General features: G+C 49.6%; 1 protein-coding gene across 1 annotated transcript in view; it reads left to right on the plus strand.

Moving 5' to 3' along the window:
* Nucleotides 1-1,654: 1,654 nt before the first annotated feature.
* The window catches only part of LOC122392289 (CUB and sushi domain-containing protein 3-like), a 56,929-nt gene continuing 36,894 nt past the window's right edge, over nucleotides 1,655-21,689 (plus strand). The window contains exons 1-2 of the mRNA XM_043386979.1: nucleotides 1,655-2,061; nucleotides 20,609-20,723. Coding sequence (XP_043242914.1) covers nucleotides 1,965-2,061; nucleotides 20,609-20,723 — 212 coding nt within the window. The 5' untranslated portion in view covers nucleotides 1,655-1,964. The remainder of the gene's footprint in view (nucleotides 2,062-20,608; nucleotides 20,724-21,689) is intronic.

The following is a 21,689-nucleotide window of genomic DNA, read 5'->3' on the forward strand; positions in this document are numbered from 1 at the left end:
CAAAGTGAAGACATATAATTTGTGTCGTATATTTTGTGCCAACTACCAATCTGGCTTTGTGTCAAGTGTGAATTATTGATACTTCTATAGAGCCTTGATACAAACACACATACATACAAACATTGATATGATGGATACGTTTGTAGGGACAGAGGATGATAAGACACTTTCTAGTTGTAAGTTATTATTTTTCCAGAAGATTTTTTTAAGCTAATGTTCATCTCAAAATAAATATTGGTTCGCCATGAATTGTCTGCCGTACAGCCCAGCTTATATCCGCTCAGAAATGCTCCTGTAGCAGTCCGGAAACAGTGCTTCCTAAAGCTCATCTAAGATCCTCTCAGATTTTTTGGGGGACTTAAAGGGAGATAATGAGCTTTCTTTTTTCTTAAATAAAAATTACTCGACATCTATACTATTTCTACTGTAGTTTCTATAAAATATGAAAATTTCCTAGCACATTTTCGTATGTGAAAAAGGTTTTTATTTTTGCAAAAAAGAAGCAGTACTTGCAGTACTTGTAACACCCACCGAAATGCGTTGTCCTTCTCTATAAAAAAGTCGCAGTATATGGCGCTTATGTTTCAAACAGCGACGCTTGGGTTTTTGTTTATGTTATCGCCTTGTCGTTGCTTGGTTGTAAGGATTCTAATTTGAATTAGAGTTAATTCGGTTTAGAATTAATTAGATTCTAATTCGGGGGTACATAGTGCCTACTCTTCTTTGTTTCCAAGTATTATTTTGCGCCACAAATGAACGGCATGCGCCAGAAACGCAGCCAAATCTTGCGATTGCGACTACGAAATTCATTATTTTGGCGTCAGAGCCTGAAGCGAAAAATACAAGCATATTTATTTCAAAAAGACTTCAGGTTTGTCGAACGGTGTTATGAGAATTTTGATAACAGTACTGCATAAGTTTTTCAGTGATGCCGCAAAAGTGTTGTATCTATCTTCTTTTATTGTGCAGTCGGCGGGACCGATTCAAAATTGAGTCGTTGCTACTAAAATAGCAGCATATGGCGTCAGATGATGAACAGGAAAAATAGTTGCGTAAATTTATACATAAACCACCCCCAAACCATGAATATCTTTTGAAGGCACTATAGACGACCATTAACTAACTAGATGTGATGAAGATCAAATGTAAAGAATACGCTCATTTTACAAAATTACATGCAAGTACCAAAAAGTGATGTAAGTACTTATTCAACGGTCATTTTCAGCGCTCCCCGCTAACGTGACTTCAAGTTGAGATATTTGCGGCAAGGTACCGAATTGAGCAAAATGGTTTTAATTTACATTATAACTTGTTGTGTTTTGTCAGAAAATGGTCCTAACTCAGATTTTGTGGAAAAAGGTCATTATCTCCCTTTAAACAGCCCTAGGCCATGACTGGCCATGATGACGTCTCACGGAGCATTCGTGACCCAGTTCAGACTGCACTCCCACGTCCCCCTAATTACCAGCACCCCGCACTCGGCCCCCGTTTAGCCCAGGTGTTCCCACCCCGCCCGGCGCCGGGCGGCGGCCCGTTCCGGTGTTCCGGTCCCGGCTTGTGACGTCATCCACGGCCGGCGGTGACGTCACCGGGCCGCCGACAGCGGTGCGCCGACGCGACTCAGTCGACGCGCGCGCCGCGGCCGGGAGGGACACGCGCCGTTCGCCGGGCCCGGTCCACGCACGACGGCACGGTGACGGTGTGGCGTGACTCTGTGCCGAGAGAGGGAGCTGGGAAACGGCCGGCCGAGTGAACCAGGATCGAACGGAACGAGACGTGCAAAAAAAATTGTGGTAATCGTGAGAAAAAACGTACGAGTGCAAGTTCCGACAAGATATCAGTGAGAGAATCAAAGGTTACCGGGAGGAAATAGTGCGCGGGTCGGAAGTGAGTGAGTGCTCTCACGCCCCCCAGTGAGGAGCGGTGGGCGGTGCAGTGCTGGGTTCCGAGCGGGACCGCCGGCGATGAGTGTGCGGGAAACTCCGCGGCGGGGGTGGTCCGCGCCGGCCTCCTGGACGGCGCTTCTGCTGCTGCTGATCTGCACAGGACACCTGGCACACGGTGAGTTGGACTGGGCCGGGGACGGTGGAGGTGACACGCCATCGCACCGCTCCGGGATGTGACCAGCGGTGACCTGCTGTGGCCTGTGACACAGCGGTGACCTGCTGTGGCCTGTGACCCAGCGGTGATCTGCTGTGCCGTGTGGCCTAGCGATGACCTCCTGTGACCTGTGACCTTGCAGTGAGCCAACGGTGACCTTCTGTGGCCTGTAACATAGCAGTGAGCTGCTGTCTTGACGGCACTATATACTGTTATCAACCACTAACGATTGGTCACTGTTCCTGTTGCAATATTATAATCCGTTTTGAGCTATCTAGGTGAGGCTGATTTCTTCGTCTGTTTTATTTGGAGTGATTCAGTAAATTTGTCAGTCGTTCTGGACTGGATGATGAGTGTCTCTACTCTCTACTCTATATCGAAGCCTTTGCTCGCCTGTCACAGTCAACGCGCACCAAACGCACTGTGAAAGGAGGCATTTCCAGATACTTGAACGCTCGATACTTATCATACGCAATATTTGGTGTCGTTTCTAGTTTCTACCACCGGCGCAGGTCCGGAACCTGGCCGTCGTGGCCAGTCCAGGCTTTGTGAGCTGCGGTTTTGCCGGAGCTCAATCCGCTTATTTTCACAATTCCATGAAAAGATGAAAATCTGGGATCTACAGAGTACAGAGTGAGAGCACACAGAGACCAGAGTTTCTCATGGAAGTGTTTTGTACTTCAATCCTTTGGATACATTACGATTTACGTAACTCACATAGCGATGTAAATAACTGACTGAGTAATTTGCGGAAATGTAATCAACTCACCAAGTCCCGTAAATAATTTGCGTTAGAACTCTAGCAAGATGAGTGGAAGCGGGCACTCCATCATCTGCGTCTTATCCCTCGCCCGTTTTGGTGTTTTTCCAGCCGCGAACGTATAAAGGGGGGGGTCCGTTGGACCCCCCCTTGCCGTTTCGCCCCTGATCGAGCTAGAGCTCCGCGGAAAAAACGAGCGTGTTGCCCGTGACGAGAGGAAGCCGATGATACCCAATTTTAAGGTCCTAGGTCATTGTTTGACCTTGCAGGTCAGGTCAATGGCCCCAAAGGCGGGAAAATCGGGACCTGTTAGAACGTCGTAAAGTGTGGCTGCTTTGGGGTTTTTCGGGGTGCTGATCACGAATATCATGTTAGTTTTGATCACAGATGATGTCTTCATGTATTTAGGCCAGGTCGGGTAAGGTCAGGTCAGGTCAACCAGTAAGGGTATTCGTAGTAGGTGGCAACCGCCTCTGACAGCTTCGTAACATGTTACGAAGGCACCAAAACTACTTCGTAAATGTTCATATGGTTGCTAAATTCGAATTCAGCTCCAAAAACTGGCCTAGAAACATGTAAAACTCGAAAAAGTGAACCGAGGTCATCCTGACCTTCAGGTGACCTTGACACCCATTCTAATGCATGGGGGCAACACCATATCACATGTTTGAACGCTTGAAACCACGAAAAGACTGCAAACGCGCGGCTGATGCGAGCCGACATACGCCGAATCGTGATTCCAGCCAAACATGGTCTCGAAAAGTAGGTCACAGGACAAAGGTCATTTGGGTCAGGGTCATGAAATTTTCAGGGTAGGTGTGAAATTGTTGAACGCGAGGGTACTGAAAGTTTCGTCGCGATCGGCCGCTTTTTACGCGAGTTATTCGCGAAAAACCATGGGGTGGGGTCCGTTCGACTCCCCCGCCCCTATACGGGCGAGGGTTATATTTTTCCTTTGGTATGAGTATCTGTAAGAATCTTGGATATGAGGAGCGACATCAGTAGCATGGCATGATTAGTCAGTGACGACGCTGGCCGGGATTGGGAGTCTCAGACTCTCGCTTCCCGTGCTGATCTGTAGCAGCAGCACGAAGCGTGCTTCCAGCGTCACTCGTCAGAGCCCCACAGTCAGAGTCCCAGATAGAGTCCCATAGTCAGAATTTCATAGATTTATCAGAGTTATATATCTATTGAGATATTTGCCAATAAAATGCGGTTTGTGGAACCTGCTTGCTAGATAAGTGGAGGCATGGAGCCAGGGGCGGAGCTTCCTATACAGTTGGTGGGGCGGCTGCCCCACCTTAGCTTTTTGCCCCACCAATAAGCGTTTTGCCCCACCAACTTTAGCTGACTTCTAAGACTTTGTTGCTTTGCAAATTAATCTTTTTCGCATTGAAGAGCTTTGGAATGTCTGTTTAATGCAAAATATTGTATCTGGACTGTAATGATAGGAATTGACTCAGTGTGGTATTTTATTCATCTTCATAATCGGACATTGTGAGTTTGACGACCTTTTGCCCCACCAATTTCCCTGGAAAAGCTCCACCCATGCATGGAGCCTCAATGCTCCGACAGCAGTGAATTTCGGTTTGTTTGTCTTATTTTAGTCTGGTCGCCCGTTTATTGGTTTGAGGTATCAGTCAACTTGTTGTTGCTCAAGATGAATTTAAAATGTCACTTTCGTGTAAAATGAAACTCCAGCTTTGTCTTTCCCCTAGGTACGACAGATGACTATCACAGCTAACTCAAGTTCACTTGCACACAATTACTGCCAATGAAAGTGTACGTTTCACCGCCTATTGTCTCCTGTTAATCTGCAGCTGAGTTATCGCTGCCCTCAAGGCGCGCCTTCCGTGTGTTCCATCCATCTCGCCATCAGCGCCCGTCTACTCCAATCACCCGGCGCGCTCGTCCTCATTAGAGACTGCTCCGCGCAGTGCATTAGGGACCGTTTAGCCGCTGAGGGGCTGTCATTGCCGTCACCCGCCGCCAACGGGACCTCGCGTGCTCCCCGCCGCAGACGCGGCCCGGTGTTACGCTCCGCTGCGCCGTCGCAGTCTCTCGGTGACTGCACGCGGCGAATTGGCACAAGGCGCAAACACCAGCCGTTTGGACGGACGGACGGACGGCTCGAACGAAAGCGGACCATGCGCCGAGTTCAGCCAATGCGGCGCGGGCTCTGTAGCCGCTTTGTTCCCAGGACCAGACTGGAACGCGGCGGCTTTCACAAGTTGACGGCGGACTTCCCAGGAGGGCGTTCCGGTCCTCTGAAGGTCCCCTGACTCTGCCGAGGGGCGCCAGACGAGTCACCTGGGTCTCGCCTCGGCCATGTGTCGGCCGCGGTACTAAACCAGTCGGTTAACGGCGTGCTCCTTAACTGTAAGGCTATCTACACCGGAGGTGTTCCAGTCACTTTATAAACAACATTGTCGGCTGCCCAGCAGGTGACTTAGACAACAATAGCCTGCTTTCGACACCGCCGCAATGAAGCCAGCAGCTAACGCTATCAAAATATCGCATCGGAAACCAAGGATAACCACCAAGCACAGTAGCACAAACTTGTGCTCAACGGTTTTTAATTTGTACGGCATCTTGCACGTTATTTCCTGTACTCCTCTTCCGCGACAAATCAAACTATCTCGCCAAGGAAGTTGAGCTGCCAAGGTCCCACAGGGTTTCCGCGTACACCAGACGATGGACCCTCGGCGGCGCGTGGCACCGTTTGCGGCGGGCTGAAGCGACCTGTGGCCCCCGTCAGCAGCGCAGCCCACAGCCCCGTCAGCTGTGCAGCCCGCAGCGCGCGTCAGCCGGCGAGCAGCGCGCGTCTGAATACGGCTGATTTGGGTCAGGCAGGCGGACCGTTAGCGAGTTCCCGGCACGGCGGGTCGGCGGGCCGGTGCCATCTTCGAGTCACTTCTGGACGTGAACTATGGAACTGCTGCGGGCCGGAGGCTCAGTAAGCCGGGATGGGACTGGAGCGGGCTTATCTCGCAGTCACCGTCCACCAAATAGGGCTGTGTCTCCCAGAGTCCTCCCGGCGTCCTCCTGCTGGTCTCCCGGTCCTCCCGGCGTCCTCCCGCTGACTCCTAGTCCTCCCGGCGTCCTCCTGTTGGTCTCCCGGTCCTCCCGGCGTCCTCCCGCTGACTCCTAGTCCTCCCGGCGTCCTCCTGCTGGTCTCCCGGTCCTCCCGGCGTCCTCCCGCTGGTCTCCCGGTCCTCTCAGTTATAACTGTCCTCCACTGTTCCTCCACTTCACTTCCCCGTCTGATTAGGTCCGGCTCCGCGGAGAGCAGTGACCCTGTGGCCCGCCCTACCTCCGAACGGGCTCTCTGGGGGCGTGGTGGAGCGGTCCGACGAGAGCTCGGCTGCGGGGCGAGAAGGGTTAGGTAATTTGGGGCAGTCGACGAGCGGCCGGGATGGTTTATCGTCCATTGTCCGACAGCGTGTCGTGGGATCGCCGACTATGGATCTGTCGCGGCTCGAAGTACCGGCGGGGGTAATTTTCCTGGACCGGGGAGGGTGATAGGTGCGCGGGTCCGACCAGATTGCGGCGCCGGATAATGGCACAAAAAATCGGAATGTGACTGGCCGCGGAAAAAAGTGGCACCGCTGGCGATAAGCCGTACCGGACAGATAACCAGATGCACGAGTGAGGTAAATGGCAGGGCGTTATGAGCTAAATTTACCGGGCTGCCTTTATATGCCTTGGTTTCCGGAGCGCAGTGCTCGTAAGTCAAGGTGAAACAAGCTACTTTACTGTACTTGCAAGCAAACGACATAACATCTGCAGACCACGCCATAAGCAAAGTTTTAACCTATCACTTTATGAAATTTACAGCTAATAGCTCGCACATGCTGGGTTTATTTGATACAATCGTAATTAACCCGCGCACCGACGGGGGGGGGGGGCGGAGATCCGCCCCCCCCCCCTGAGGTTTTTCGCGGATAGCGGGAAGCGCCGCGAAATTTGGTATGACTATTCTCTCATCAATTATACACATGGTGTGCAAGTTTGAACCTCCTAACTTTTAAGGTCAGGTCACCAGGTCACTTTGAATGACCCAACCTCAAGTCACTTTTTTGCAACTTTGTCACCGTGCCAGAGCTACAGTAGATGTCGGAGGCCTTTGAAAGTCGCAGGATGTTATTAGGTCATTAGTATCTACAATTTGTATATCTCGGAATTTTGATGTCGGTGACCTAAGGTCAGGTCATTTTCGCGACCTCCCCATTATAAGTCAATGGGGGAAAAATCAACTCCCTGTTTTTACCACTAAAACGGGTCGGAATGGCCCCATATACCATACATGACTTCACATACGATCAACCTTCACTACCTTGAGGTCTGTTTTGCTGTTGGGCAGCTGTAAGGTCATGTGACGTCATCAAAGGTCACCAAAGGTTTTTTGCCAATAACTCCTTACAGGAACAAGATACAGCCGCGCGGATGGTCTCATTGTGTTCAGCTCGTCAAGACGCATCGAATGATATGCATGATGACCTCGAGGTCACGTGACCTGAGGTCAACCTTTGACCTTGACCTTTCGAGGTCAACATATATATCATTCGATGCGGATTGACGAGAGGATCACGATGCTGCCCTTAGTTTGTTCCTATCTTGACTACTTCGAAAGTTATTCGAGAAAAACCCTCTCCATATCTAGCGCCGCCATTTTGACTTTTTCGACCCCTGTGACGTCATCTTTGACCTGACCTGAAAATGACCTTTGTAAAAATTGTAGACCTTGTCCGTGCGTATCCGATGCCGTTTACCGCTTGTCGCTATCTTGCTTCGTTCTCGAGATCTCAGGGGGGGGGCGGTCATCCGCCCCCCCCCCCCCCCGTCGGTACTAAGTTGGCGCAGACCCCCGTCGGTGCGCGGGTTAAGTTGTTACGCACTCATCGTTTACTGCCTCATAACCTCCCCATGTCCCCGAGAGGACTCAGAGACTTATCCAACCACTGATCACCGATTAGCCTCCTTACTGAGCCAGTACCGGTGTGCCGTGCTGCGGAGGGGGGGGGGACCGGTCATGGAGAGCCGGTTTGTGGGACGCGCCGGACTGCGCGCTCTGAGGTCGGCGGGTGGCCCGGCCCGGCCCGGGTGCCTGGGTCACCGGCTGTCGACCGCCCGCCCACGCCGTGACCCACCTCCGTCAGCCGGCGCTGGGACCGGTGTCGGGCCGCTGTTTGTTCAGGGAGCGCCGGCCCGGGCCTCGTCTCTGTAATCCCGGGACGGTGACCTGCTGGAGCTGTGTCAGCACGCGTGACATAGCTCTGTAAGTCGGCAGGAAGCATTATTGTGAGAAGATAAGGCTTGAGATGGTGATTCTGACTGATTGTAGTAAGGTGAATTTGTCGCCTGACTGATTGCAACCTATAATGTATTCGTCCAGACATTTTCATTAATATATAAAATTGCGAAGTATGTAGGTATCTTCCGCATACAAATCGGCAGTAAAAGTACCTACACTCCCTAGAAGTATGGAGGGTAAGAGGCATTCAGAAGAAAATGATTTGTCATGCGAGAAATGAGGACGGATCACGGCTCTAAGTGATGGTTTCAATGTAAGACGGCAGGTGAAAGGATGTGGCAACTGACATGTGCCGAGCCGGTGGATGAATGATATGAGCGAAAATAAAATGTTCTGGTTTGTATCTTTGCCAATTTTCATCCAGCACGCTGTTTCTCGTGTGGCATTGACTAATAGATGGCGTGCAAGAGCGTGACTCTGACGCTCCATGTTTGTCACATCCTTTCTTCAGGTTTTTCTCTGATTCAACGTGCTAGTTTTTCGTGCCTTTCCTATGTTCCATTTGAACTACATTTGTACAAGCACAGCTCGATAAGTCAGCGCTCTGTCATAAATACGACAGTTTTGACTGAACTAGTGCAAACAGCTCACCTCCCTTCGGAAATTTGACGGCCGCGGAGTTACGGCGGGGCCCTGCTGCGATAACCGGCGGACACAGGGCTATATCATGCCTCCCGTCATGGCCGACGGACAAATGTCGTCACGAACCGGCGACAAAGCCGACGATCAGGCGTGCCGCTTTTTCAGCCCGGTACATGGATGTCGGTATGGTACAGAGATGCCGGCTGGATAGTGCCCGCTTCAAATCGCCACACCAGAAATGGAGTCCGTGTGAGGACTGAGATGAAGATAAGCATCTCGTGGTTCACCTTGGAAAGATTTTAATGATACGCTAACGTCATGGATACGCGACCGTCCCGCCATGCTTACTATATCAACATGCAATGTAATCCACCGACTGATGTATCCTAGAATCCTACAAGCTGACAAGGTCGAAAAACAGACAGAGAAGGTCGTCCATGCTGAAATATTCCCGCTTTAAATACTCAAGCCTGCCAGCACACAAAGCACGGCATGCACAACAGACATCAGCCGGCGCGTGGTCGCCTCGCCTTTTGCTCCAGCAAATTGGCAGCGCTGGTAGTCGGGCTGGGTAACGGGCGTCGCCGGCGACCGTCACGCTCAGCTGCGCCCCTGTGCAGGCGCCAGGGTCGGCCGTCACAGCCGGGCGCGTCCCGTGCACTCGGCCTGTGTCGGCCCGGGCAGCGCCTTTCGTCGCCGGCCGCGCCGCCCGGAAGTCGGCGCCGGTGCCGCGATGGAGCGCCGGTGAGAACTAGGAGCCAGTTCCGGCCGGCGCCGCCCCGGGACCCCGGGCGCGGCTGCAGCTGTCATTGTTTGACGCCGCTGCCAGTCTATTAGGGCGGCGGTAACGAGCACTCGCTCTCAGGGTCGGAATGGCTCTACGGAATAATGGTGCCACATTTCTGACCGTGTGTTATTGTTGATGCAGGCTTCTCTTCTGGAAGTGTGTCGTTTGCTGTTTTATTTCAGTTTCCAGGGTCCTATGAACTATTTCCTTGCTTCCCTTCACTCACGTCATGAGCTAGGGCCAAGGCCCAATATATCCACCCATGGCCACCCCTGTAACAGTCGCTAGTTCGACGCACGTTCGCCGTCTGTTGAAGACGTTCATTACCGGGCCAAAGGCGTCTGCCGGCCGCCGAGGCTCGCCGGCTGCCGCAGCGGGACATGCCGCCGGCGTGTCGGGTGTGTGTCACGTGACCGCCGGTGCGGGCCGTTTCTGGGTCAGTGAGGTCAGTCGGGGTGAGCCGCGACTCGGCCGCCGCCGGGGGGTCGCCGACCGCCAGCGAAAGTTACCGCCCGTGCCGGCCGTCCCGACCCGTCCCGACCGGCCCGGTCCGTCCGGTCCCGTCTCCAATACCGGGCTCACCCGCCCCCGGGACCGCTCTGTCACCTCCCTCTGCCCTCCTCCCTCTGCCCCCTCCCTCTGCTCTGCTCTCCTCTCCTCTCTCTGTGCTGTATCTCGGTATCTCAGCGCTGCCCCGAGCGGCATTACCTCAGTGTGAGCGGCTGCGTGTCTGGCCCCCGGCTGCCAGACGTTACGAAAGGTCGTGTGTCAGCTGTTTTTGGGCGGCCGAGCCCGGTTCACGGTGTTGAGCACGGGGTTAGGTGGCGAAGGGAGGGCTTTTTCCGAACTGATTGTGAGCCGGCGGTTGAGAAATCGTTGACATTCTGTTTGCCACGGCGCGATGGTTGCTGAGCTGACACAATGGAGGCAGCGGAGGCGGAAATGGACTCGCCAGAAGGCCCGGAAATGGACTCGCCAGAAGGCCATGGTGCGGCACTGGATTCCAGTGGGGCTGGACAGCGAGTTTGTTCACGAATAATGCCACGATCCGGGCAGAGCCCGTTGTGGTCTGTCATGACTGAAAGCTGGGTCGATCGTGTCCTGCTACTTTACATAGGCTGCATCCAGTCGCCCCGAGATCAGCATTCACGACTTGCCTAGCGCTTCATGAGTCAGCGAGAGCCGTGATATCAAGTAACAAGTTAGGTACAGTGTTGGAACGATATGTCCTCACATACACTGCATGTTCGCATGCATATCGAGTATAACCAGTTACCACAGCATCGGGGTTGAATGACCCGGCACCCCAGAGATAGGACATCTGAGGCACACCTGAGTTTGAGATTTTGCACATAACTGTCAGTCGTGGTACACATACATGTATGCATGGTGGGAGACAGGCATTACTGTCACGTTTGATTTTAAAATCAAACACCGTCCAAAGCCAAACTGAGCATTCAGTAGGCAACACCTTTCTGCAAAGATATAGGTACCTACTAGTGATGTTAATTTCAGAAATTTTGGAAACCAATACCAAACCGATACCGACCAAAACCACTGAGAGTATACCAAAACCGAACCGATTTTCAGAAATAGGGTGAAATACCGACTAGGTACCGAATTCAGGGAATCATGAAACAAATGCTTCAAACTTTCTCAAAACAAATGATAAGCATTGAAAGGTACCTAATACTTTAGAATAAGGCAACAAAAACAAGTCAGGAAATCTCTAAATTATTTGCAATGCAAAAAAAAATGTAACTGTATTGTGTAACTATTAACAAATATTCAGGTCAGTTACCTGGGATGTGGATTTAAGTCATCTGGATGAGGTGATAGGACAAGAACTTGAACCCTGAATCTCATTCATCTGATCCATGCCTGAACCATCAAACGTCCTTTCAATTCAAGTCATTCAATTTGAGTCCAGTCAAGACAGGGTTACAGGGGCGTCGCCACGGATTTTTGAGTGGGGGGGTCGGGTTTCCGGTCTTCGTCTTGATGGGTAGGGGTGTTTTTAGCCACACTCCCGGTTTTTTTCGTGTGCCCGGAGAAAAACCTCGGCACGCAGCGCCGCGAAAGCAGCGGTATATCGTATTGTACATCAATTTTGCATCGTGCATAAAAATCAAGCAGAGGTCACCCGAGGTCAGGTAACAATGTCATGTCAAGTTCAGTTTTAATGCCTCTTAAAACTGCAATCTTGTCATTCCTATAGATTGTCTCCTGACTCCTATAAGTCTGAAATTTCGTGTAATGAATGGGATTATAAGTGCCAACAGTTCATGAATCTGGGATTTTACATATGAGAAGCGAAGTCAGGTTAAATAGGTGTGTGACCTCACCAATCATGATAAGATATGGGAAAAAGCACGATGCCCTCTGCTTTGAAAGAATATGCTAAAAACGCTAGATACTTTTGTAGCCATGACACCTTGTTCATTTTAGAGATAAGGTGCAGCTAATGACCAGTGGTGACTGAAATGGTCAGTCATTAGGTCATCAAAGGTCTCTAACACATTTTCGACAACAACTTTTGATGGAGACGTTGTAGAGCGATGACAGCACCTGGAGTGTGTTCAGCTCAGTAACACAGATCGATCCATATGCAGCAGCTTCTTTTCCGGTCAGGTCATGACCTTTACCTGATGTCAAGTTTTCTATTCAAGTTTTTAAGTTCAAATTGTAAGCCATGCGACGTGTTTCGACGAAACAAAAACGATGGTGATAACATGAATATCATATACATTCACTAAATCATAGGTTGTTACAGAACAAATGTTTCGGCAAAATCCGTCCGTTTAGCTGTTTGGACTCTATGGTACACAAGCCTGAAGCCATAGACCCGAAGTCATATCTGAGGCGAAGTTGGCGAAAGAGCTTTAAAAAGCTATCGAATACGCTTTCTGTGTTGCTGTAGCTCTTATTCGTATTTTGCGGGTCGCTAAGGTAAAACGTTTACCAACGTAACGCATAAGGCATGCTTTCGGCCCCTGATCGAGGTAGAGTTTCGCGGAAGAGCGAAAATGCTGCCCGTGATGAGAGAAAGCCGATGATGCCCAATTTCAAGGTCTTGGCCGGGTCATCTTAGGTCAACGCCCAAAAGTAGAAAAATCTGGCCGCCTGCTAGAACTTAGTGAGCCGTAGCTGTTATCGGGGTCCCGAGTACGAGTTCGATGTTAGTCTTGAACAAAGATGATGACTCCATGCATTTTGGGTAGATCGGGTCGGGTCAGGTCAGGTCGACCAGCAGGCTTCCTGCCGGCCATCTAGAGTGGGTGACTGACAACCACCAACGATAGCTTCGTAACATGTTACATAACCATCATTTATCAAAACTACTTGAAACGGTTCAAACGGGCGCTAAACTCGAAATCAGCCCCAAAAACCACACTTGTAAGTGGAGGCAAATAAAACTCAGAGAAGTTAACCAAGGTCATCCATATTCGAATCAGGGCCAATTTTTTAGAATAGGTGTAAAATTCATGAACTCGAGGTCACTGGAAGTTTCGTTGCAATGTACACTCGGGGGCAGATTGATGTTCCACCACTGCCTACCTATCGGGCTCCCATGGCTCAGCACTGGCTGCTGCCAGTGGCAGCACTGGCAGCACTGGCACTGGCAGGCAGTGCTGAGCAGTGCTGACGGCAGGCAACACTGGCAGCAGCCAGTGCTGAGCCATAGGAGCCCGATGGGTAGGGAGTGGTGGAACATCAATCTGCCCCCGAGTGTACTCCTTTTTGCGCGTCTTATAAGGAAAGCCCCAGAGGGATCCACCATCTGACCCCATTTCCCCTATGCAGGCAGGTCCGAGGGTAGCAGGGCTGAGGCTAGCCAGGTAGGTACCTCGTAGTTACTGATACGTCATCCGACGAATCGACTGCAACCATTATTTTGACAATCAGACGAACGCTTGGTTCAGTTTTGACGCGTTCGCTCATTTGAGGGATAAAAAGGGACTAAAATCATATTGGCATGCTGATGTTCTAGCCCACAGCTTATTGACCTATAAGCAATAGGGACTAGGGAGCTCTTGAAGCGATTCTGAATCTGACGTTGTATTTGTTGATGTTGCTGACGCCAACTTCCCTGACATGATAGCTAAAAAAAAGCATACTCAGCATCGCCAAAAGTGGGGGGGGGGTCGACCCCCCCGGTTCTGACGAGTGGGGGGGTCGCGACCCCCCCGACCCCCCCGTCGGCGACGCCCCTGCAGGGTTACATGTGTTATCATGATCCAAAAATGGTAACCAAATGACAGTGATGGGCTGGGCTACACCATTAATGTAAACAAAATCCATGATACCTACAGTTCAACTCAAGTAGCGATGGTGACGATAGTGACGCAGCCAATTTTTCATCATAAACAAACGTTTAACACAACAAATCTTGATAAATAATTACTTACGAGGCACACTGATAGATAGCAGACACCACTGTAATGATATCGCGATGAAAGCTAAGTAAAATGTCCATAATTTTACAGAATCATTGACACGTGTCACGTGGCATCTCTTCCACAATGGCAGCCTTGCAGGCGGCGGCCATACGAAACGCACGGAACTGCATAAAATAAAGTTTTCCTTTTTTACAATTCGTACACATAATTTAAAAATATGATGTTCATATTTTGGTATCTTACAATTAATTCAAGAAAGATTGAAGGCCGCTATTGCTAAAAAATGAAGAACCATAAAAACAAATTTGCTCAATTATTTTCAATTAGTTATTGAGCTACATCGGGTTTCGGCGCAGCTGCGACATTTAAAAGTTCTTAGATGTGTTCAGTTTTAAAACTGCTATTTGCGATTCAAGCCAACACCCAATTATATTTTAGAAATGCTTTTGATTACATTGCTGGCGATTTCTATCTGTTGAGGAGAGCAGGAAAGAGAACACTAATTAAAGGAAATAAATTATCCACAGGATCTTTTTGAAGTTGACTGCGAAGTTGAGAATTTGTGGAATGTTGCGAATGTGGGGTGATGATGAAGTGATAAATGCTGCCTTCAATATTAGATGATAATGGTGAAGTTAGTGCTATAAAAAACAGGGTTTTGACTTTTGGATAATGTAACTGCATTGCAGTAAAATGGAGAGCAAGACAAGGTCAAGATCAATCACAGACTCCTCAAAACAAAGTCAAATTTGCTACTAATGAAAGCTTTGGAAATTTTGAGTACCTAAGGTATAGTTAAAGTGTGTTTTCCAGTATACAATGAGTTAAACATTGATACATGTTTATGTCTTGCACATTAGCTTTTTTGTAAGATAATTATCCTCATGGTGTTGGAATTTGCTAGTACTGATAAGTTGCCATTTAACATTGGTAGACTGATGTGTTTGATGTTACAGTTAATGTGTTTGCCCATTTGTTATGACATCATGCATTTGGGAGAAATGTGTCATGATTGTCCTTTTTCTTCATCCAATGTCATTTAGCAAATCAAATTTGAGTTCAGAAGGTTTATCAAAAATGTTTTCAAATTTTTATGACAGTAGTTGACTTTCATAATACCGACAAAATACCAAATGCTTTTGGTATAAAATACCGAATACCGAATCGGTATTGGTTCGGTATCGGTATACCGAAATATTGGTAACCGATTGGCGTGTTTCTTTTTTCCAACCAAAGGAAGGCGCTGTACCCGAAGATGCTTCTTTGTAACCAAACCAAACAAAAACTAACATAACCTAACCTAACCTGACCTAACCTACAACCTACAAACCTACAACCTAACCTACAAACCTACAACCTAACCTACAAACCTACAACCTACAACCTACAAACCTACAACCTACAACCTACAAACCTACAACCTAACCTAACCTACAACGCGCCAAAAATTTCGGCCGGCGGCGGGATTCGAACCCTAGTTATCAGATCATCAGGCGAGTGCGCTAACCGCTACGCCACGCAGCCAGCTGACCGGATCGAGGTGTAAGTCACTTTTCAATGACGCAATGGGTTATTCTCCGTATAGCGCCTTCCTTTGGTTGGAAAAAAGAATTACGCAACCGATTGACAACACTAGTACCTACCTAACCTAGCGAGAAAGCTTAAAGGGAGATTATGAGCTTTCTTTTTTCTTAAATAAAAATTACTCGACATCTATACTATTTCTACTGTAGTTTCTATAAAATATGAAAATTTCCTAGCACATTTTCGTATGTGAAAAAGGTTTTTATTTTTGCAAAAAAGAAGCAGTACTTGCAGTACTTGTAACACCCACCGAAATGCGTTGTCCTTCTCTATAAAAAGTCGCAGTATATGGCGCTTTTGTTTCAAACAGCGACGCTTGGGTTTTTGTTTATGTTATCGCCTTGTCGTTGCTTGTTTGTAAGGATTCTAATTTGAATTAGAGTCAATTCGGTTTAGAATTAATTAGATTCTAATTCGGGGGTACATAGTGCCTACTCTTCTTTGTTTCCAAGTATTATTTTGCGCCACAAATGAACGGCATGCGCCAGAATCGCAGCCAAATCTTGCGATTGCGACTACGAAATTCATTATTTTGGCCTCAGAGCCTGAAGCGAAAAATACAAGCATATTTATTTCAAAAAGACTTCAGGTTTGTCGAACGGTGTTATGAGAATTTTGATAACAGTACTGCATAAGTTTTTCAGTGATGCCGCAAAAGTGTTGTATCTATCTTCTTTTATTGTGCAGTCGGCGGGACCGATTCAAAATTGAGTCGTTGCTACTAAAATAGCAGCATATGGCGACAGATGATGAACAGGAAAAATAGTTGCGTAAATTTAGACATAAACCACCCCCAAACCATGAATATCTTTTGAAGGCACTATAGACGACCATTAACTAACTAGATGTGATGAAGATCAAATGTAATGAATACGCTCATTTTACAAAATTACATGCAAGTACCAAAAAGTGATGTAAGTACTTATTCAACGGTCATTTTCAGCGCTCCCCGCTAACGTGACTTCAAGTTGAGATATTTGCGGCAAGGTACCGAATTGAGCAAAATGGTTTTAATTTACATTATAACTTGTTGTGTTTTGTCAGAAAATGGTCCTAACTCAGATTTTGTGGAAAAAGGTCATAATCTCCCTTTAACCCCGCGTTCGATGTCTCTCGGACGACGAAGATTCTACGTCGTCCGGCCAATCACGTTCCATAATCCATAACCGCAGCCGAGCCCCCGCTGACCTTGAACGGGATTGGCCAGACGTCGCAGAATCTTCGTTATCGGAGAGACATCGAACGCGGGGTAAGTTTTCTTTGGCTCAAATTCAAATTTTGACACATCAGTCAGCGGGCATCATGTAGCGCTGTTCGCTCGAACAGCGCGGCGGCTCTGTGTGTGGACGCCTCTCTGTCACACCGTCACCGACACCGTCCGCTACGCAGTGACCGGCTGGCTGGACCGCCTCGAGCGGTAGGTCAGCTGACGACAGCTCAGCTGACTGGGCCGGTGACGTCAGAGAGGGTGGTAACTGGTAGGTCAGCCGGCCGGCGATCGGACCTGCCGGTACCGACAGGAGCGACCAGCTCGGCGGCGACACCGTATATGACCCGAGCACAGGTCCGTGCCCGGCTGTCGTGCATAAACTGAATCATGCATACAGTGTGCTCTACATCGATAACAGACGTGTCTTTTCTATTTAAATCGAGCCTCTTCCTTATGCACTGCTTACAATGCCAAAGGGTCCCAGTCAGTCCCAGAATGTCGACATTTAAAATCGCTCTCTGATAAGTATGTTTGTCACCGTCCATTGAAAATGCAGTGAAATTAATACAGAAACTAAAGTCAAAGTAAGCTGTTGTTCACCCGGTGGACAGTATTGAGTACAGACATCATGTGATTTTTTTTTTCAAGTAAGCGTGTTACCATTCGTCACGCCCCGTCTGAATCCTGACCCAACAGTCTGCTGCAGCGAAATCGGCCCGTCCACTGGGCCGTGGCCAATGTCCATTCTGGCTGCTCACCGGTGTGGAATGGTCGTGCTCGAACGCTCATAATCGCTCATCGGTCCGAATATTCCACGGTTTCCCGTGCGGACAGCGGTGCTCTTACTTTACATGTCGTTCACGGCTGACGTGTGCCGGTCGCTGCGGTGTGGCCGGCGAAGTCTGCAGTTCCACATCTTTCCCAGGCAATGGTGTTTATGTGTCACCGATTTTCGCGATCAGGTGCACATCTGACCGCAACCGTCATTGTTAATATCTTTTCGATGCCAACAAGGTCTAACCTCTGAGACAACGAGGCAGGAGGCGGGCTGTCTCAGCGACAGACAGGCTGGCTGTCTCTCCGTGGCGTTACCTCATGCTTATTTGCACTCATCTGGCTCCTGCCTTACAACTCGGAACCCAGCGCTCACCCAGCGCTGAACATCGCGCAGGCTTAGTCACGCGAACCGACTCTACAGCCACCTTCCAACGCAGACGGCAGGCCCACCGGTCCACATATCCCGCCGCAGTCCGATCCGCACTTCCCCTCTGCAGTCCGCATATCCCGCCGGTCCCGGGGGGGGGGGGGCTCCCGCTCAGCCAGTGGATGCTATAAGAAAGTACAGCTTCACGCCGTCTGTGACCGTGTGCGGGCCCGCGGAGCGCCGTCTGCGGCTGAGGTCCGGCCCGCTGCCGCCGAGCGGTCACAGGGCTTTCTTTTTGCTGAAATTGCTGGTCAACGCAACGACTTTGAGGCAAAGAGCATCTGCGACCGCGGGCAGTGCGGTGAGAACGGGCACTGCTGCGTTCTAACGGAATGGATGCGAGTGTCTGCAGTAAAAAGGGCTGACATGATTAATTTTAAAAGATGTTTGACTTTGGTCTCATGATTAAATGCATGGATTATCCATGCATTTAATCATGAGACCACATATTGCTAGAATCAGTTGATAAATGAAAAAACAAGTTTGTGTTCAATTACTTGTTCAAACAAATTGCCCGGCAAGGTAGGGACTCTCGGTGCGATTGCCCGCTGAGGTGCCCTCTCGGCTCAAAATATTTGTGGACAGCAGCTCATGCAGAGCTGCTGTCCGTCTCACCAAAACCGTCCTGTTTTCTCTCGCTGTATTGGACTCCGCTCGGGCGGCGGCTCAAAGTCCCCGAACCCAATCCAGCTCTGTGAGCGGAGGGGGTGCCCTCCGTGCCCACGCCCAGCCTAGCTCTGCGGGCGGAGGGGAGGGGTCTTCTCCCCAGCCCAGCCCCGGTCTGCGAGCGGAGGACGGAGGGCGGACCAGTTTTACAGACCGGCCTCGCTCTGACCGTATTCCGGTGCGGGCGGGGAGATTGCAGAGCCGATTGGCCGGCCGGCTAGGTGGGAGGCTGTGACGCAGCAAAGGGTCCGGTATGGAGAACGCCGCAGTGACGGCGCCTCTTCGGAGGCGTGGGTTCGTATCCCACCGCTGCCACCAAAATGTCGGGGGTTAAAGTGAAGGACTAAACTCAGACTTACCCGACATAAAGACGTGGAGTTCGGGAACAGAATGTATTGAACAAAGCGAACACAGGTTTATATATGACAGAAACTTGGGCGTTGGCCGACTCTTCTTTGGGTGGTGGCCGCTACGCGGAAAGCAACGATTGGACGAGAGAAAACAAGGGCTGCAACGCTATTGGTTGGACGGAAGTTGTTTTGGAGCACGTGATCCTTTTTGTGAGGGGGCTGGCGCCGGCTTGACCCGACTCTGGTATTGATCCAGTAAGTCGGTCCCCACGAATGTGGCTGTTGAGGTAGGACAAAGGACGCGAAGACAAAAGGATATATCTAAAGGATGCCGCACGACAACATGCATAGAACAGGGTGTAGGTATTTTTTAATTTTAATTACACAGGTGATTCACCTTTCACCGGAACCACCGGCCAATATCACCGACTACAAGAGAGAAAAAAATTGTCTTACAGTTGTAGTTTCGTCTGTTTTATCTGTCTCGTTACACGTGTATCCGATGGTACAGCACGTGATACAGCTTGTTAGAACAGAAGACATATGGCAATACCTACATTTCAACACGTGTCTGGACGTGCAACACGTGACGGCTATTTCTGATAGGTAGAACACATTGGCTCCTGCCCTGCACCCAGAGCAGTGTTTGAGACCGAGGGCACTGGGCGGAGTCAGTTCAAAGATCTCACCGCAAAAAAGCTACCACAGTACCTGTGACTGTGGACAGTGTTTCTGTAAGATCCCACAAAGCCAGCTACTGCGGCACAGCTGAACAGCATCTTGTCCGCCGTCCGCAGCCAGTGGTAACTGGTAATCTCCCGGTTCGAACACACGGCTCACACCGGCGACAGATGTTCTCAGGTTTGGCACACGGCCAGGGAAAGGAGAGGAGGTCGCCGCAGGCTTCGAACAAGGTCGGGGTGTCACTGACCTCCCTAGGCCAGTATTTGGTGAGGGATTGGCAGACGACACAATTAATGATAATCAAAAATAGGCTCGATTCCTAGGGAATCGGCTTAGAGACACAGAGAACCGAATCGACTCAGTCGGCTCCACTGTCATCGTAAAGGCCAGTGGGCGATCTTTCTCGTCTGTGTGTTTCTGACTCTCTCTCTCTCTCTCTCTCTCTCTCTCTCTCTCTCTCTCTCTCTCTCTCTCTCTCTCTCTCTCTCTCTCTCTGTGTCTCTCTCTCTCTCTCTCTCTCTCTCTCTCTCTCTCTCTCTCTCTCTCTCTCTCTCTCTCTCTCTCTCTCTCTCTCTCTCTCTATCTCTTTCCCTCTCTATTTCTCACTCACTCACTTACTCAACCAACCAATTAATCACTCACTCACTCACTCACTCACTCCCTCATTCACCCGTTAACTAACTCACTCACTTCATCTTTTAATTCTTCGCTAATTCAACTCTTTTTTCTGACAGAGGCGGATCCAGCTCAGAGGTTTGGGGGGGGGGCAAACCATAAAAATTTATCGATTCTTTCCATGCATCGTCCATAGGCGTAATGTTAAAATCATGCCGTTTGGGGGGGCAAATGCCCATTTTGCCCCCCCTGGATCCGCCACTGTTTTCTGACATGCTGCAGCGCTCACTGCTGTGACTTTTCTAGGTATACATCCCCGCACGGCGTCTGACGAATATCTGTGTGTTTTCAGGTCTCTGTCCACACCCCGCCGTCAACCTCAACAGCAAGGTGAAGCTGAGCTCGGACCAGCTCACGGAGAACACGGTCGCCACCTACACGTGTGACAATGGCTTCCTGCGCCTCGGGTGAGTGCTCCGGTGGACGGCGGACGCACCGGTCCCGCGGCTGTCTCTGCGGTTTTCACTCGCACCGTGTGAGAAAACCAGGGTCTGCTCGTGCTCGTGATCTAAAGGATGAAGTAATATTGCTCTTGACTCTGGTCCAGATTCCGTCTTTACCTGGAACCTCAGTCAAGTGATGGTAAGCACTGATTATGTTGCTGGAAGCTGGATTTACTGTTGGTGTGACCGTGAGATAATGGTCGTATACGTGTGTCTATTGCGTGAATTAGAATGTTTACCTGCCAGAACTCCAAGAAAATTGTAGCGTGGGCCGTAGCTGATCCATAAAGAGCTTTCTATCTGCTAAGTCATTACGGTTGGTCAATATTTACCTTACTTCTAACAGTCTGCGTCGCATATTGTCATTCCATCAAGGTTCTGGGTAGACTTTTTATGGCATGAATGAAGGAAATTGGCATTAACTTTGTTATCGCCATTCATGGACCGAGTCGTATCTCTGAAAGGAAATGATCAATCACATGTCTTTGAACTCATGAGTAAACGTGACAAATGCCAGTCAGACCTGCCGTGAGCTCACGTTTCAGCTTGCACGTCTGTCGTCTCTATGATGTCGATGACTTGGTTCAAAGTTGGTTCAATGTGTCCCGGCACCGGCTGTCTTCCTTCAGTCCAGAGCCTATTTTAAGGGAATTTGACTGGGGGGCAACCTGGAAAATTGTCTTTAATAATTCCATTAACCCTCGCCCGTATTGGTGTTTTCCAGCTGCGAACGTATATATGGGGGGGGGGTCCGTTGGACCCTCCCCCTTGCTGTTTCGCCCCTGATCGAGTTAGAGCTTCGCGGAAAAAACGACCGTGTTGCCCGTGATGAAAGGAAGCCGATGATACCCAATTTAAAGGTCCTAGGTCATCGGTTGACCTTCCAGGTCAGGTCAATGACCCAAAAGTCGGGAAAATCGGGAGTTAGAG

This window comes from Amphibalanus amphitrite, unplaced genomic scaffold, assembly GCF_019059575.1.
Source record: "Amphibalanus amphitrite isolate SeventyFive unplaced genomic scaffold, NRLGWU_Aamphi_draft 000480F_arrow, whole genome shotgun sequence".
Lineage (NCBI taxonomy): Eukaryota > Metazoa > Arthropoda > Thecostraca > Balanomorpha > Balanidae > Amphibalanus > Amphibalanus amphitrite.